General features: G+C 45.3%; 1 protein-coding gene across 3 annotated transcripts in view; it reads left to right on the top strand.

The window, feature by feature from the left end:
• The window catches only part of LOC143281171 (metastasis-associated protein MTA3-like), a 56,326-nt gene extending 43,645 nt beyond the window's left edge, over positions 1-12,681 (top strand). For 2 of the 3 annotated variants that reach the window (XM_076586200.1, XM_076586199.1), the window contains 6 exons: positions 317-545; positions 1,519-1,656; positions 3,649-3,750; positions 4,881-4,957; positions 6,752-6,882; positions 7,332-12,681. In XM_076586200.1, the coding sequence (XP_076442315.1) occupies positions 317-545; positions 1,519-1,656; positions 3,649-3,750; positions 4,881-4,957; positions 6,752-6,882; positions 7,332-7,503 (849 nt within the window). In that variant the 3' untranslated portion in view covers positions 7,504-12,681. The remainder of the gene's footprint in view (positions 1-316; positions 546-1,518; positions 1,657-3,648; positions 3,751-4,880; positions 4,958-6,751; positions 6,883-7,331) is intronic. The other variant, XM_076586201.1, reaches the window with a different exon arrangement.
• The last annotated feature ends 1,554 nt before the right edge of the window (positions 12,682-14,235 follow it).

Below are 14,235 nucleotides of genomic sequence, written 5' to 3'. Positions count from 1 at the left end.
GGTCAGTAATGATAATAATATCATCGATATTGGACATGTAATGCCGTTATATAAGGGAAAGAACATTGTTTATTGAGGGTTGGAACGGAATAAGCACAATGCTTGTTTGCATCCTGTCCTTGTAAAAAGAAAAGACTATGAGAAAGGAAATTACTATGACAGTAACACCTTTTTGCATCCGAACTTGTCACTCTTGGAAAAGAAGAAGAAGAAGAAGAACAGTGTAGGTACACAGAGACCCAGTGTGGTGAGAGGGAAGAAGACCCAGAGGAAGAGTGTGCGGAGGTCCCCACTGAAGTGCGCTACGTGCTCACAGGAGTTCAAACTGAAGACCCACCTGGCCCGACACCTGGCCACCGCCCATGGCCTGACGCTGCAGGGGGCAGGGGGGGGCCGGCCGGTGGTGAAGGCCCGCGCCGCCTTCTGCCTGGTGACCACCCCCATCACCCGCCTCTCCCGCTACCTCTGCAAGGACATTCTGCGACCACGTCACGCCGCGCGCTGCTGCTACCTGCCCGTCTGTTCTGCTGCCATCAAACAGGAGTGTAAGCTGGGCGGGAGGGAGGGAGGGAGGGGGAGAAAGAGAAAATAGTAAAAGGTGGTAAGGGGAGCTGTGAAGTGAAGGTGGGTGTGACTTCGCTGTGCCCTGTACTACTACTGACCTGTTCCCTTTGGGGTGCTGTTCACTGCTTGGCACTCTTCCAGCATGGCAAGTCTTTTTCCTTCTTCTGTTCCTTTTCCCCTGACAGACACAATTCTCTTGGAAGATATCCTTCAGAGGCAGGTTTTGCAAAGAAAAAATAAAACAAAAACCAAAAAAATCTTTTTTTTTCCTCTCCTTTTTTTCTTCCCTATCTCCAAATTAAAGAACTGTCTGTCAGTCATCTTACCCCAACTTTTAATGTGTCAAAATCCAAAACAGTAAACATTCAGAAGTCAGACATGAGACTACAGTGTGTATACAGTTTGGGGGAGAAAACAATGCTTGATGTCAGTTGTGGGGACGTCCTCTGTGAATAGCTGACTGAAGGGATCAGGTTTATGTCATCAGCTGACACCAGTACTTTCTGACTGGTATTGACTGATGTTCATCCAGAGTGCACCATGGATAAATGATTCTTATTTTGTTTTGGTTCTTGTTTTTTTTTTATGTCTGTATACATCCTTATATAAACACTTAAAAAAAAGCATAGGGATAGTGATCAAATTCCTTTAAGTTACTCAGTTGAAAAGAAGAAATGGGTGGTATTCTAGAGAAAAGCAGAGCAGTTGATTGCAGAAGGATAACTCGTAACTGAATGAGGGAAGCATCAACCCTGTTAAATGGTTGATAGTGAAAATAGCATCAAGGAGAAATATGTGTTTGACAGAATGATACACTGATCTAGTCAGCAGTTGACATTTTTCCCTTCCTGTATCAGACTCAAAGTGAGTAGCATTGTCCATGCTGTGATGGGATGTTATGAAGTGTCAGGGTGGAAAAGGGGGCAGTGTGTAACGTGTGGTGTGTGCGCGCAGGTCACGCACGGCTGATGGAGAGGGGAGGCAGGTATAGTGTGCCGCGGAGCAGACCCCACAAACACTGCTCTCTGGAGCCGGTGGTGTCCCGCCTGGGTATAGATATCACGGCGGAAAAGCCCAGTGTGCTGCGGCGAGGTGGGTACCTGCAGACGGTCCACACTCCACTGGACATCTGCCCTGCAAGGGGGGGACAGGGCTGGGGTGTGGGGGGGAGAGAGTTGGACCGCTGGTTGGTTAGGGGGCAGAGACCTCTGACTGGTGATGTCTTTGAAGCCTTTTCTTGGTCTGTCATCCTTCCTGACGCTATGTGTTCCATGCATTGAGGGTGGTCCCCCCTTTCTGACCGTGCTTGTCTGTGTTGCATGCCTCTTCTGTTGGCCTTACGCTCTGTGTCTCTGTGTTGATGATGATGCCTTTTGTGTTGACTTGGTTTTCATTGCTGGCTTTGGTACTTTATGTTTTATAATGACTTCCTCCTTCTTCTCTTCTCTCCCCCGCCCCCCGGCCCCCACCCCGGACCCTCCCCCCACCCCCACCCTCTGTCCAGAGCTCCTGGGTGTTTCCAGAACTGTTTTCTGATGTTATCTGTCTCTCACCCTGTGCCTCTTGCTGTCCCTTGCTGACATGATCACTAACAGGCAGCATGGTTGCATTCATTGGTATGTTATTTGCTGCATCAACTTGATTTTAAAGACATTGATTTCAGTCATGATGACTGGTGCAGACTTTTGCTTTCAGGTATCTATAAAAATCTGGAAGTGGTGTGTGTGTGGAAAAATTGGGATTGGAGAGACTTGAAAGAATTAGGATGACTTGGTGTGATTGTAATTTGATAAATAGGTTATACTATGTTGCTTGTTAAGATATTGGCGAGTGATGGTTGTTGACAACCCAGGTTTGTTACTATCCTTGTAAAATTTAGGATCAATGAGGTTAAATTCGTAATGTTAAAGGAGTGGATTTTGTTTTAACTGTATATACCGCAGGTACAGAAAGAATTCAGAATGTTTAGTGATCCAGATAAGATGTGCTGAGAAGGAAAATGACAGCCATCAGTTGACCGGTTTGCCGCGCCAGTTTTGGTGAAACAAACCAAATGATACAGACAGCAAGCAGATAGCTATTCATGATGCAGGAGTCACGAGTTCAGAAAGCTGTATTCACAAACTCCCACCCAGCCACCCATGCCCCCCAATTCCCCCACCAGTTTGTAAAAAGTTGCTTGTCTGTTCTGGTTGTAACAAATCTAAGGTTCTCCCTCCAGCCCCACCCCCTCCACACTAATTCACACCATCCCCTTCCCTGTTCCCTTTCCATCCTCCACCCTCTCCCCACACACCACACATACACTCCAGCAATGCTTATATGCATTGTAACCCCAAAAAACAAACAAACAAAAAAGCATCCCTTCTCCACACATAAAAAAGAGGGGGGATATATTCTGGCTTCATAAAAATGTATTTCTGTAATGTCAGCATATTGACCAGTTTTCACTTTCAGCTGTTTGATTAATCGTTTAATGCTTATCATTCCCCAGAGGGGCAGGATGTGAACTGTGGGTTGGATAAGACAGCATTCTAGCATGCAGTGACACAGATCTGTTCTAAATTACATGTCCTATGTTGTCAGAAATCACTGGACCTGCACTGACCTAAGCACACCACTACTCCCCAATAGTCAACAACCAGACCAACAGTGTCATTTTTAGCATAGGGCCTGTCATTTAAAAATGTGTAACAATACAATTGCAGTAGTGTTTCTCCTCTGAAATGGTGTTTCTTTTTTTTCTAGGTTTTCATGTATCCTGAGATAATGCATGATACCCTGGTTTGTTAGAGGGCACACACTGGGCAGCCCTGAATAGTGTTCCTTAAAATACATGTTAGTTTGGAATATATATCTTTTTACTGAGTGATTAATAAAATTGCTTTGTTGCAATAACTTTCATTTTCTGCTTTTCAGTTCTTGTTCTTTTTCACCTTTTATTTCACCTTTTGTTCAAGTGTGCATTGGACTGTAGACTGCAGGCTGAGATAATGTTGCATGAATGACAAGTCTGTGGATGCTAAAGTAATTTCCAGGAAATCAGATTGATAAAGACGCATTGTGTGTGTGTGTGTGGTGCAGGAGCGATGGCGGAGCGCAATCCCCAGGAGCAACCCAAAGTGAGCAGCACCTACCCCTCCATCATGAAGAAACGAGGCTACGAGCAGAGCAATGGTGTGGATGGTAAGTTGGGGGTGTGGCACCCACCCTTGGACAAAGCCCTGTGTGTTGGGTTTTGATGTTCTGTTTTTGAAAGGGGTGGAGTGTTGGTGTCGTGGTAACCTATCCACCTAGGAAGCGAGAGAATCCGAGCAATCTGGTTCAAATCCAACAGCCACCAGTAATTTCTCTCCCTCCACTAGACATTCAGTGGTGGTCTGGATGTTAGCCATTCAGATGAGAAGATAAGTCAGTCCCTGTGTGCAGCATGCACTTAGCATTTGTAAAAGAATCCACGGCAACAAAAGGATTGTTCGTGGCAAAATTCTGGGGAGAGCGGCCAGAATTTCACACAGAGAAATCTGTTGTGAGAAAAAAAGTAATACAATACAACTTTGAAAGGGCAGATTGGTGAAACAAAACAAAAGTTCAGTACACCTGCCTGTTAGGTTTCTGGGGATTGAACACAGAAAGAGAGGATGTTCCCACTGAAATAACGGGAAAGGAAATGGATGCACAGAGTGTGTGAGAGATGGTGATGGTAGCACACGTGCACACTATCTCTCACACATGAATGCGCTTTCACACATGCACAATAGCTGATTATTTAAAATGTTGGACTTTCAATCTGATAGGCTTGGGTTCGACCCTGTTTCCAGCTTCTAATAGATGAGTGTGGAGATTTTTCTGATCTCCCAGATCAACAAGACCAGTTAAGGTCATAATCCCATTCATGTGTATGCTCAAGATCAAATATGCAGATCCTTTTAAACCATGTAGTGTTTGGTGGGTTATGGAAGCATGAACATACCCAACATGCACATCTCCTGAAACAGTGTTGCTGCCTGTATGATGGGGTGAAAACTTTCATACACATATATGCCCACTCACAGATTAGTAAACATGCGAGTTACAGCCCACAGGTGTGGAAAGAACAGTATGGTAGGAGTGGTTTGGGAAAGAATGACTTGTAATGTTGTATTGATTTTTTTAATGGTGTGGTGGGAGTGATTTATAGGTCTTGTGTGCATGAGTTGACACTTTTTAGATCTTTTGGTGTGTTGTGATTGTGATGTTAAAGATATTGTGTTTTGTAATTTGTGATATTAAACATCTTGTGTATGTATACATACATTGTGACTATGTGTGACCAGGTCCTACAGCCAAGCGTCCCAACATGGGCGTCATCCGACAGGCAGGCCCCGCTATCAAACCACCCTCCAACTCACCCGTAAGTCCTTGGCCATGGTCTCTGTGTGTGTGTGTGTGTGTGCGTGCGTGTGTGCGCTAAAACTTCTCTTTTTGGATTTTTTTTTTCTTTTCTCCACCCCCCCCCCCACTTATTCTTTCGGTCATCTCTTCATTTTCTGCCTTTCTGATTCAGTCACTTGTATTGTTTCCATGAACTTTTGAAATTTTTCTGGACTTAAAAAAATTAGGAACATTTTTCTTTTTTTGTTTAAGTGCTTGTTTAATATTCTTTTGTATACCATTGGTTAAATATTCTATTGTATACCATTGTTGCGCTTTAGTTGTTTAAAAAAAAAAGTCATTGTTCTAGTCAACACTTTAGGCGAGAATTGTGTCTGAACGTCACAGTACCTGTGCCGCATTTTCTCTGTCAGGTTTCTGAGTGGTCAGCTTGGCTGTGAGCAGTAATACTCTCTGAGGTTTTATTGTTTATGTCCTATTGGATTGATGAAGGGCTCATTCAAGTCATCCAGGCCCTCTACGAACATTCCAGCAGCGCAGTGCTCCTCAACAATCAACAAGGACAGTTCTTTCGGACCACAGACGGAGTCAGGCAAGGGTGCCTATTATCCCCAATACTTTTCAGCATCTTTCTGGAGAGAATTATGCAGGAGGCCCTTGAAGACCACCACACCTCCATCACCATTGGCGGTAGGCCAGTCTGCAATCTGCGATTCGCAGATGACATCAGCCTCATTGGGGGCACTAACACCGAGCTCCAGGATCTAACGAACAGACTCACTACAAGAGCAAATGCTTACGGCATGGAGGTCAGCACAGAGAAGTCAAAGGTCATGGTCAACAGCACAACTAACATCAGTGCCAACATAACCATGAATGGTGAGCCCTTAGAAGAAGTGACCAGCTTCAAGTACCTGGGAGCAACCCTGTCCAAAGACGGCACCTGCACAGCAGAAATCTGAAATAGGATTAATTCTGCAACGGCAGCGATGGCCAGACTGAACAGGGTATGGAAGAGTAACATCAGATTCCACACAAAATTCCTGCTCTACAAGTCACTGGTGGTCTCCATCCTCTTATATGGATGTGAGACATGGACACTGATGGCAGAAACAGAAAGAAGAATCCAAGCATTCGAAACCAAGTGCTTGAGGAGACTACTACACATCTCCTACAAGGAGCACAAGACCAATGACTATGTGCGGAACCTGGTCAGTAACCTTGTTGGGCCCCAAGAACCACTGCTGGCGACTGTCAAACGACGGAAGATGGCATGGTTTGGTCACGTCATACGACATAACACCCTCTCCAAAACCATCCTGCAAGGGACTGTAGAGGGAGGGCGCAGACGGGGGCGGCAGAAAAAAAGCTGGTCTGACAACGTCAAGGAATGGACCAAAATGACGATGCCAGATCTCCTCACGACAGCTGCCAACAGAACGGCGTGGCGAGCTATGACATCTTCCTCATGTCCCCCCAACGACCCCAGCGGTCAAGGGAATGATAGTGAGAGAGTGAGAGAGTCCTATTGGATTTACATTGATAGTGATTTCACACCTATCATCTGTGTGTGTCAGTTATGGGGTGGAGGGAGGGGTGGAATATGAACATGTGGGACTGAATTCAGGGAGAAGCTCTGCACATTAAATTTTTCCACTTCAGCATAAGAGCTGGCAAAAAAAGCAGATACATAGAATGTATGCCAGTGTCCACTGTGATGGAGGAGAACACAGACAAAGCAGTGGTCACCCCCACTCCCAGCAGCCTCATCTCCAATGACTGTAAAGGAATTGTGCTGTGCGTGGTGTTGCAGAGAGGCCTGCTGAACCATGGCAGTCTGAACGGGCGTGGGCGGATGCCCAGCATGCGAGGCAGCAAGATGCACATGATTAGCTGGCTGGACATGCCTGATGATGTCTTCTTTGTGGCCACCGACGCCACCAGGTGGGTACAGGGTGGGGGGCCTTCACGTACTGTACATCTGTGTTCACATACTGTAGATAAATGTGTGGAGAAAAAGGTGGGTGCATGTGCGATTTACATAATGTTGAAACGGGCTATGGCTGTCTACATGGCAGTGTAAATAAACCAAACGGTCACACATGTGAAATGTTATATGTCTGTCTGAGCGTGTATGTGTGTGTGCCTGAAATCTGATTGACAAAGGAAATGTATGATGAGTGCTCAATGGCAGCTGTCAGTTGGCTCTACCCACGTAGGCAAACTGTTGTACAAATGACCCAAATTTGATGGGTTTCAAAATGATGTTCTCGGTCAATGTATCATTTTTTTTTCCATCAGAAAACTGCTCTTCATTTGTAATGGAAAATGTCCAAAATTTAACGCATTTCAAAAATGATGTTCAGGGTAAATGTATTGTTTTCTGTCATCAGAAAACTGCGGAAGCAGCTGCAGCAGACAGACTTCAAGCGAGCGGCCCGGAACCCCTGGCGTGCGCTGAATGTCAAGACTACCATGCCCATGTCTGCCATGATCACCCCCCGCGAACGTTCCTCCCCCGCCCTCGCCTCCCTCCCCTCCCAGGAGGTTGTGGTGCTCGACTGAACACGCTCACGCACCCCGCACACACCCCTCCCCCCCACACACACACCTCCACTGTCCTCCCCGCAGGTGGCACTGAGACGTTGTGCTGGGCAGCCCTGTGTTGGTTGGCCACTGCTGGAGCATGCAGAGACCACTCTGTGTGTGTGTGTGTGTGTAACTTTGTGGGGGTGGAGTTGGTTCCCTTGGACAGGCAGGAGGCAGTGGAAAGTGTAATGTGTGTACGTACGTTCCAGGGTAGTTGAGGTTTGGGGAGGGGGGTGGTTTTGACATTGCCATGGATCAATGTGTGGTGTGGTCTGAGTGAGGATGGGCATGAGAGAAAAGGACTTTGTATTGATGAACTATATCCATGTTTTGTGGGAGTGTTGGATGGGAGATGAAATATATCATTGTTCAGTACGAGTGTGAGATGAGTTTTGAAATATATCCTTGTTTTAGTAGCAGTGTGTGTCAGATGGGATATGAAATATATCCACGTTTAGTATGAGCGCGAGTGTGAGATGGGATTTGAAATATATCCATGTTCAGTGCGAGTATGAGATGGGATATGAAATTTATCCATGTTTAGTATCAGTGAGAATGGGATATGGAATATATATCCATGTTTAGTATCAGTGAGTGTGAGACGCAATATGAAATACATCCATATTTAGCATGAGCATGAGATGGGATACTAAATATATCCAGGCATAGTATGAATGTGAGATGGGATATGAAATATATCCAGGGATAGTATGGGTGTGAGATGGGAGATAAAATATATCTGAGTTTAGTATCAGTGAGAGTGTGCGACGGGATAGGTGTGAAAAGTGATGCATGTTTTAGAGAAGTTGTCTGCATGTGTGTGATGTGAAGGGGGGTTAGGTTGGGGGATTGCAAGCAGGATATGTCTGAGGTATGTGTGTTAAAAATGGATTGCATTGCGAAAAGGATCGTTCAGCAGTGCACATTGTATTGCAAACAAGGATTGTTTGGCGATGCACATTTTTTCTGTTTGGGGGGAATGTTGGGACATAACTGCACATAGAGGTGAACGGGAGGGAAGGTGGGGTTCTATGTCTCCCCCTTCCCTGGACAAAAGGAGAAACCAAACTGACAACAAGATGGACACAGTTTCGACCAGAGCACATGTGTGTGAGTGTGTGCGCACATCCCTTCCAGAGGCTTCCTGTGTGTGTGTCTCCCTCAAGGTCCATGGACTGACCCTGTGTTCCGTCAGTTCTGTCGGACCTGTCGACTCAATATGCAACATGGACACTTGTGTGTGTTTGGTGGAGCCTTGAGTATGGCTCCTCCAACCAGTGTTTGTCCCTGTGTCTAGGGCCCCCTGTTCACATGCTGGGTAAGGCTTCAGAGTTACTGGAGACGTGTTGGATGTCGGTTTTTTTATGTTGACCGCCTTCCCAGTTTGCTGGGGAGGGTAAGGATGGTGTGGGGCAGGTTTAGGAGGGCTGCTAGTTGTCTCCGCTGCTGTTCCCACATCAGTACTGCACTCTCTGATTGTCAGCGATACCAGTGTGGTGTTTGAGGTGAAACATAGGTGAGGTGGAATGAAATCTGACCAGGAAAAGGTTAGTTCTTTACAAAGGCATAAGAATTGTCTGCAGAGAGTAATTTCTGTAAAGTCTTTTTTGTTTGTTTGTTTGGTGGGAAAGGCAAAAAACACACCAAAACTGCAAGTAATAATTCTTGTAAAAGATCATTCTTCAATTTATGGGTATGGCATTAAAAGGGCTAGCAAATAATGATTCCTGTGAAAAGGCTTTTTTAAAAAGTGGTCAGCAAGAGGAAAACGATGCAAGTTTTGATTTCTGTAAAAAGGTGCTGCTGATGTGTTGGGTGGAGATGGTGTCAACATGGCATGGAGAAACGCATGACGTGTGCAGTGCATGTGGTCTGTTGTGCAAGTGATAGATGTCAGCAACAGTGTCTACTGACAGTTGTTTGACAAACATCCATAGAAAAAGTCCTTGGCCATAGATGATTCAGATCTGTTAGATGAAAACCTTGGGTCTGTTAGATTGGAACAATCAGTCCTCCTTGTCCTTGGTCTGTTAGATGAAAACCTTTGGTCTGTTGGACCTAAACAATCAATCCTGTTTATTGCTTTAATGCTGTATTCAGTCGTCTGATTGAATGAACCAATTGTGGATTAGAGCAATGGAGCTATGATTTAAATGATAGTGGATCAAAAGTAACGGAGCCAGTTAAACACAAGAATTCCAGTGGATCTGAAAGCCCCTTTTCCAACTGGTTATGATGACCACAACACAGAGACCCAACCAAGGATGGCTAACGAAAGCCAGAACAGGAGTTAAGGTTATCAAGTTTTCTCAATTTATGAAGACGACCAGTGTTGGGTGAAGTAGTGTTTGTTTTCTTTGGTGGTTGTTTACCATTTCAGTTGAATGTGCATTCATACATTGCAGTACACATGGGCTGCTTCTCCATGCAATTTCAGTGTGTCATTACTGGCTGATGGAATAGAACACCTGTAGAACAATTTGACGAATCAGAATCTTAAAGTGGGGACGTCAAGATTTTAAAGGGAAGCTCTAGTATCATCTAGTGGCTGGGTTTTTCTCAGCAGGTGTGGGAATGTTTGCTCAAGTGAAGGCAAGTCAGTCATATCGGTTTATTCATTGAAAGGGGAAAGTGGTGGTTGATATTGCAGAGAAGGGTTACCATCCACTTGAAACTACTGTGCTAACTGAAAGTACTCTGTGCCTTTTGGTATTGGACGTATATTTAGTTGATCATTTTCTCCCTTCCTGAAAGGGACAAGCCCTTTCCTGGATTTTGTGGGGAATATCTTTTGTTTGAAACACCTCTCCTTTTTTGTCTGGTTATGTAATATGTTATGTGAACTTTGACCCTTCTGTTGTCCCCATGACGCTTGATCTCTTCTGTCATCCATGTACTGAAGGTTGGCATCAGTCAGGGATACTGTGTACATAAGTTAGCTTTGTGTTTGGTTTTTATGTGTGTAGTTGTCTATAAAACTGGAGATGAGCCAAGCCCACTGTTACGAGAGGCTGTAGTTAGCATAACACTCCGTGTATTACTCACAATGTAAACACACTGTTGGGCTGCATTCATGGTAAGCCCAGCCAATTGCTGACAGCAGAAACAGTCAGTTTTGACAAAGATGACGACAAAGAAATGTTGAGTCATATCTTCTCTGTTTTGTTCAATCAGAAATTGAAAAGTCTCAGGTTCTTATGAATTCCATGCATTTCTGTGGATTGCTTATTACCTGGAATGTTAACTGGTGGTATTGTCTGTGTGCACTGCACTTCTAATTAGTGAGGTGAACACTATAGTTTCGGATTCTGAAGGAGGCATCACTGCGTTAGAACAAATCCATATACGCTGCAGCACATCTGCTAGGCAGATGCCTGACCAGTAGTATATCTCAACGCGCTTAGTCAGGCCTGAACATTATGTTGACAAGATTTCTGTTTCAGTGTTCTGTTTTTTTTCCAGTCCATCACATTAATAGTGTTTTCCACCCAGCCTGGAGAGTGCCATGTTTCTCACTGGGAGCAACTGGCAGTATCTGACAAAAAGCATTGCTGTGTTGGGTTAATGGCAGCTGGCTGGGCCTACAGTGAAACAGTCTTACACGGGTGGGGTTTCTAGTGAAGTGGGTTGGGTTGGGTTGCATGTTTTCTTACCTCTGCATTTTGTTTGTTGGTTTTTATATTCATTTCTTTGGTTTGTCATGTATGATTAAGTTTTATTTTGTTTTTCTTCTTTCCCCCACCCTCCCAACAGCTTGTTGGAAGGGAAGTCTTTTGTAGCCTTGGTTTTTGTGCTGCACTTTGTTAATTTTTTTTCCAGAGACCATCAAGTAGACGGCACTGAACTGAAAGTTAGTACAGAGATGGGAATCTTCCGTGTTTGTTCGGAAATCATATTTTTGAGAGGCCGTCAAGTCATTCTTGTAAATCACACAAATCCGTTCAGAAAATGTTAGGGAAAACTATCAGTGTATAAACTTGTTTAAAGGAAAAAACATTTTTTCATTGCATCAGTCGATTAGTTTAACTCCTAATGAGTGATCCTTCCCATGCATATAAATGAGGAAAATTATCTGAAAACATGTAGGGAGAAGTCAGAATTTGCCTCTTAAAAAGTAAAAAAGTCCTATTCTCCGGTACTACCAGGAGGGCAATGCTCCTGCACCCCACCAGGGCCAGGGCATCCCCTGGACTCTGACCAGCTTGTAGTATTTTCCACAATTGCCTATTCCCATCTCTGACTGCAGCAGAAAGTGCATGGTCTCCTGTTTGAGAGAAGGGGTGGGGGTTGGTACGATGTGGTACTGTGGCACAGCCAGCAACAAGACGCGAGACATGAACTGTTGAATGGGATAGACCGATAGTGGCAGAATCAAAAAGTGCAGATGGTCTGAATGGTCTTTGGGGGGTGGGTCTACAGTGACTAGTGTATTCAGTGTGGGGAGGGGAAGTGAATTGTTTCAGATATCCTATGTCCCTATTTCAGCTGGCAGCTTATTGTGACCCGTCAGCCCTTGACAGGTCAGAGGGGATTGTGTCTGTCACATGAAAGGGGTATGGGGGTGGGGGTGGGGGGGGGGGACACATGGTTCTGTCGGCCTGTGAGGGACGGGGTCTGTCCATGTCAGCACACGAGACACTGTTTCCCCGTAATGTGCAGCAGGTCAGGCCATGTGTCCCTGAGTGTCCCCCTAGCCAGCACCGACGTGTCCAAGGTTGTATCCACTTTGTTCACCGGGGGGCTTTGTTCACCTGGGGGGCCCTTGGTTAGTGGTGTTCACACTGAGGTCAGCTTTCCGTCAGGTGTACAGACAAATCGTTTCTTCCTGGTGTGTGTAGTTTTGATTGTCAGAAAGGTTTTTTTTGTTTGTTTTTTTTAAAATGAATTTTGTCGTTGTTTGAGATGTGTATGTTACTGAATTGTACATACTGATTATCATCATTTTTGTACCAAGACCACCAGTGTTGATGAAGATATGTCCCATTGCATCTGTATAAGGTTTATTTTCGTTCTCTGAATGGTTGAGTCATTGAATGTTGTTTACCACAATTGGCTGTTCACCCCTTCTCTCATCTTGTTTGAATGCCTCATCTAATTTATTTGGCATCTTCATTATTTCCTATAGCGCCTGAATAAAGTCAGTCTTTTATGAAACACTGTTGGTTTCTTTGATGTGTGTAGTAGCCAATTTTGCTGCATCCTGACCTATCTGCAGCCATCTGGACTATGTCTTGGCACTGGGTCCAGATAGGCTGGGACAAGGCAGCATTCTTGCCCCGACTCGTTCAGTATGGCATTCTCTGCCATGCTGACAGATGCCTCCCGTGACTGCCAAGAAGGAATCCATGTCATCAGGTACAGGACTGACGGGAGACTGTTCAACCTCAGGCGCCTGCAGGCTATTACAAAAAATGAAACTGAAAGACTGTCGTCAGAGACGTTTGTTTGCTGATGACTGCACACTCACTGCCAGTACAGAGCTGAAGATACATGTGAAATGGATTGTTTCTTACAAGCCTGCAACAACTTCAGTCTCACCATCAGCACCAAAAAGACTAAGTTATGTACAGCCTGCCCCAGGAAAGACATACCAGGAGCGCGCATCGCAGTGAAGAGGCAGAACCTTCAGGCCGTCGACAACTTAACCTACCTGGGCAGCACACTCTCTCACTTAGTGAACATAGATGCTGAGGTCAACAACAGAATCGCCAAAGCCAGCACCGCCTTGGGGAGACTCCATGAGAACATCTGGGAAAGGAGGGAACTAAGTGCTACCGCCAAGCTGAAGGTCTACTGTGCAGTGGTTTTTACCACCCTCCTTTACACCAGCAAGACCTGGACTGTCTACAGCAGACAAGCCAAACAGCTCAATCACTTCCACCTGAGCTGTCTCCACAGACTCCTCCTCATCAGGTGGCAGGGCAAAGTCCCCGACACGGAAGTCTTGGAACGAGCTGGTCTCTACAGTATCTACACCCTCCTGCAAAAAGCCCAAGCCAGGTGGGCTGGACATGTGGTCAGAATGCCAGTGTTGACTGCCTAAGCAGCTGCTGTACGGAGAACTGTGTCAGGGCAAGCGCTCAGTTGGAGGGCAGAAGGAACGCTACAAAGACAGCCTGAAAGCATCCTTCATAGACCAAGGCTTCGACATCAACATGTGTTCTGGACAGTCCAGCTTAGTGCAGCAAGATCACCACAGCCTGTGCAGCTACATCCTGTGCAGCTGAAGCCAAGCGCATCATCAAGGCAAAGCGAAAGCATGCTGTGCACAAGGCCCCGGCAGCATCCACTGCCATGACAGCACCCACTCAATCGTGTCCCTGGATTGGCATCAGTAGTCACCTCCAGACTCACAACCACCTTTCTTCCATCAGATATTTGAAGGCGTGGCCATCTTCGAAACTGAAGAATGAATATCGGTATATCATTGTAGATTTGTTTGCTTCACCCCCCAAAGAAAGATTCAACTGAACAATAACTTATCTCCAGATTGAAGATTTTACAGAATTTTCTCCACTTTTAAAGCCGTTTTTGTATTTGTGAACAGGAGTAGTAACAGTTGAAAACCTTATTGCGCCGTTGCAAAGACTGGTGGGGGGAGGGGGTTATCTTTTTTGCACCAAAGTGATTGTAAATGTGGTTGCACTTTTTTTGTTCTACTGCGAAATTAATAAGGAATCAAGTCCATCTGTGAACTGAGTTCCATGC

The sequence above is a fragment of the Babylonia areolata genome, chromosome 4, assembly GCF_041734735.1.
Source record: "Babylonia areolata isolate BAREFJ2019XMU chromosome 4, ASM4173473v1, whole genome shotgun sequence".
Classification (NCBI taxonomy): Eukaryota; Metazoa; Mollusca; class Gastropoda; order Neogastropoda; family Buccinidae; genus Babylonia; species Babylonia areolata.
This window is presented reverse-complemented; position numbering and strand designations above follow the sequence as displayed.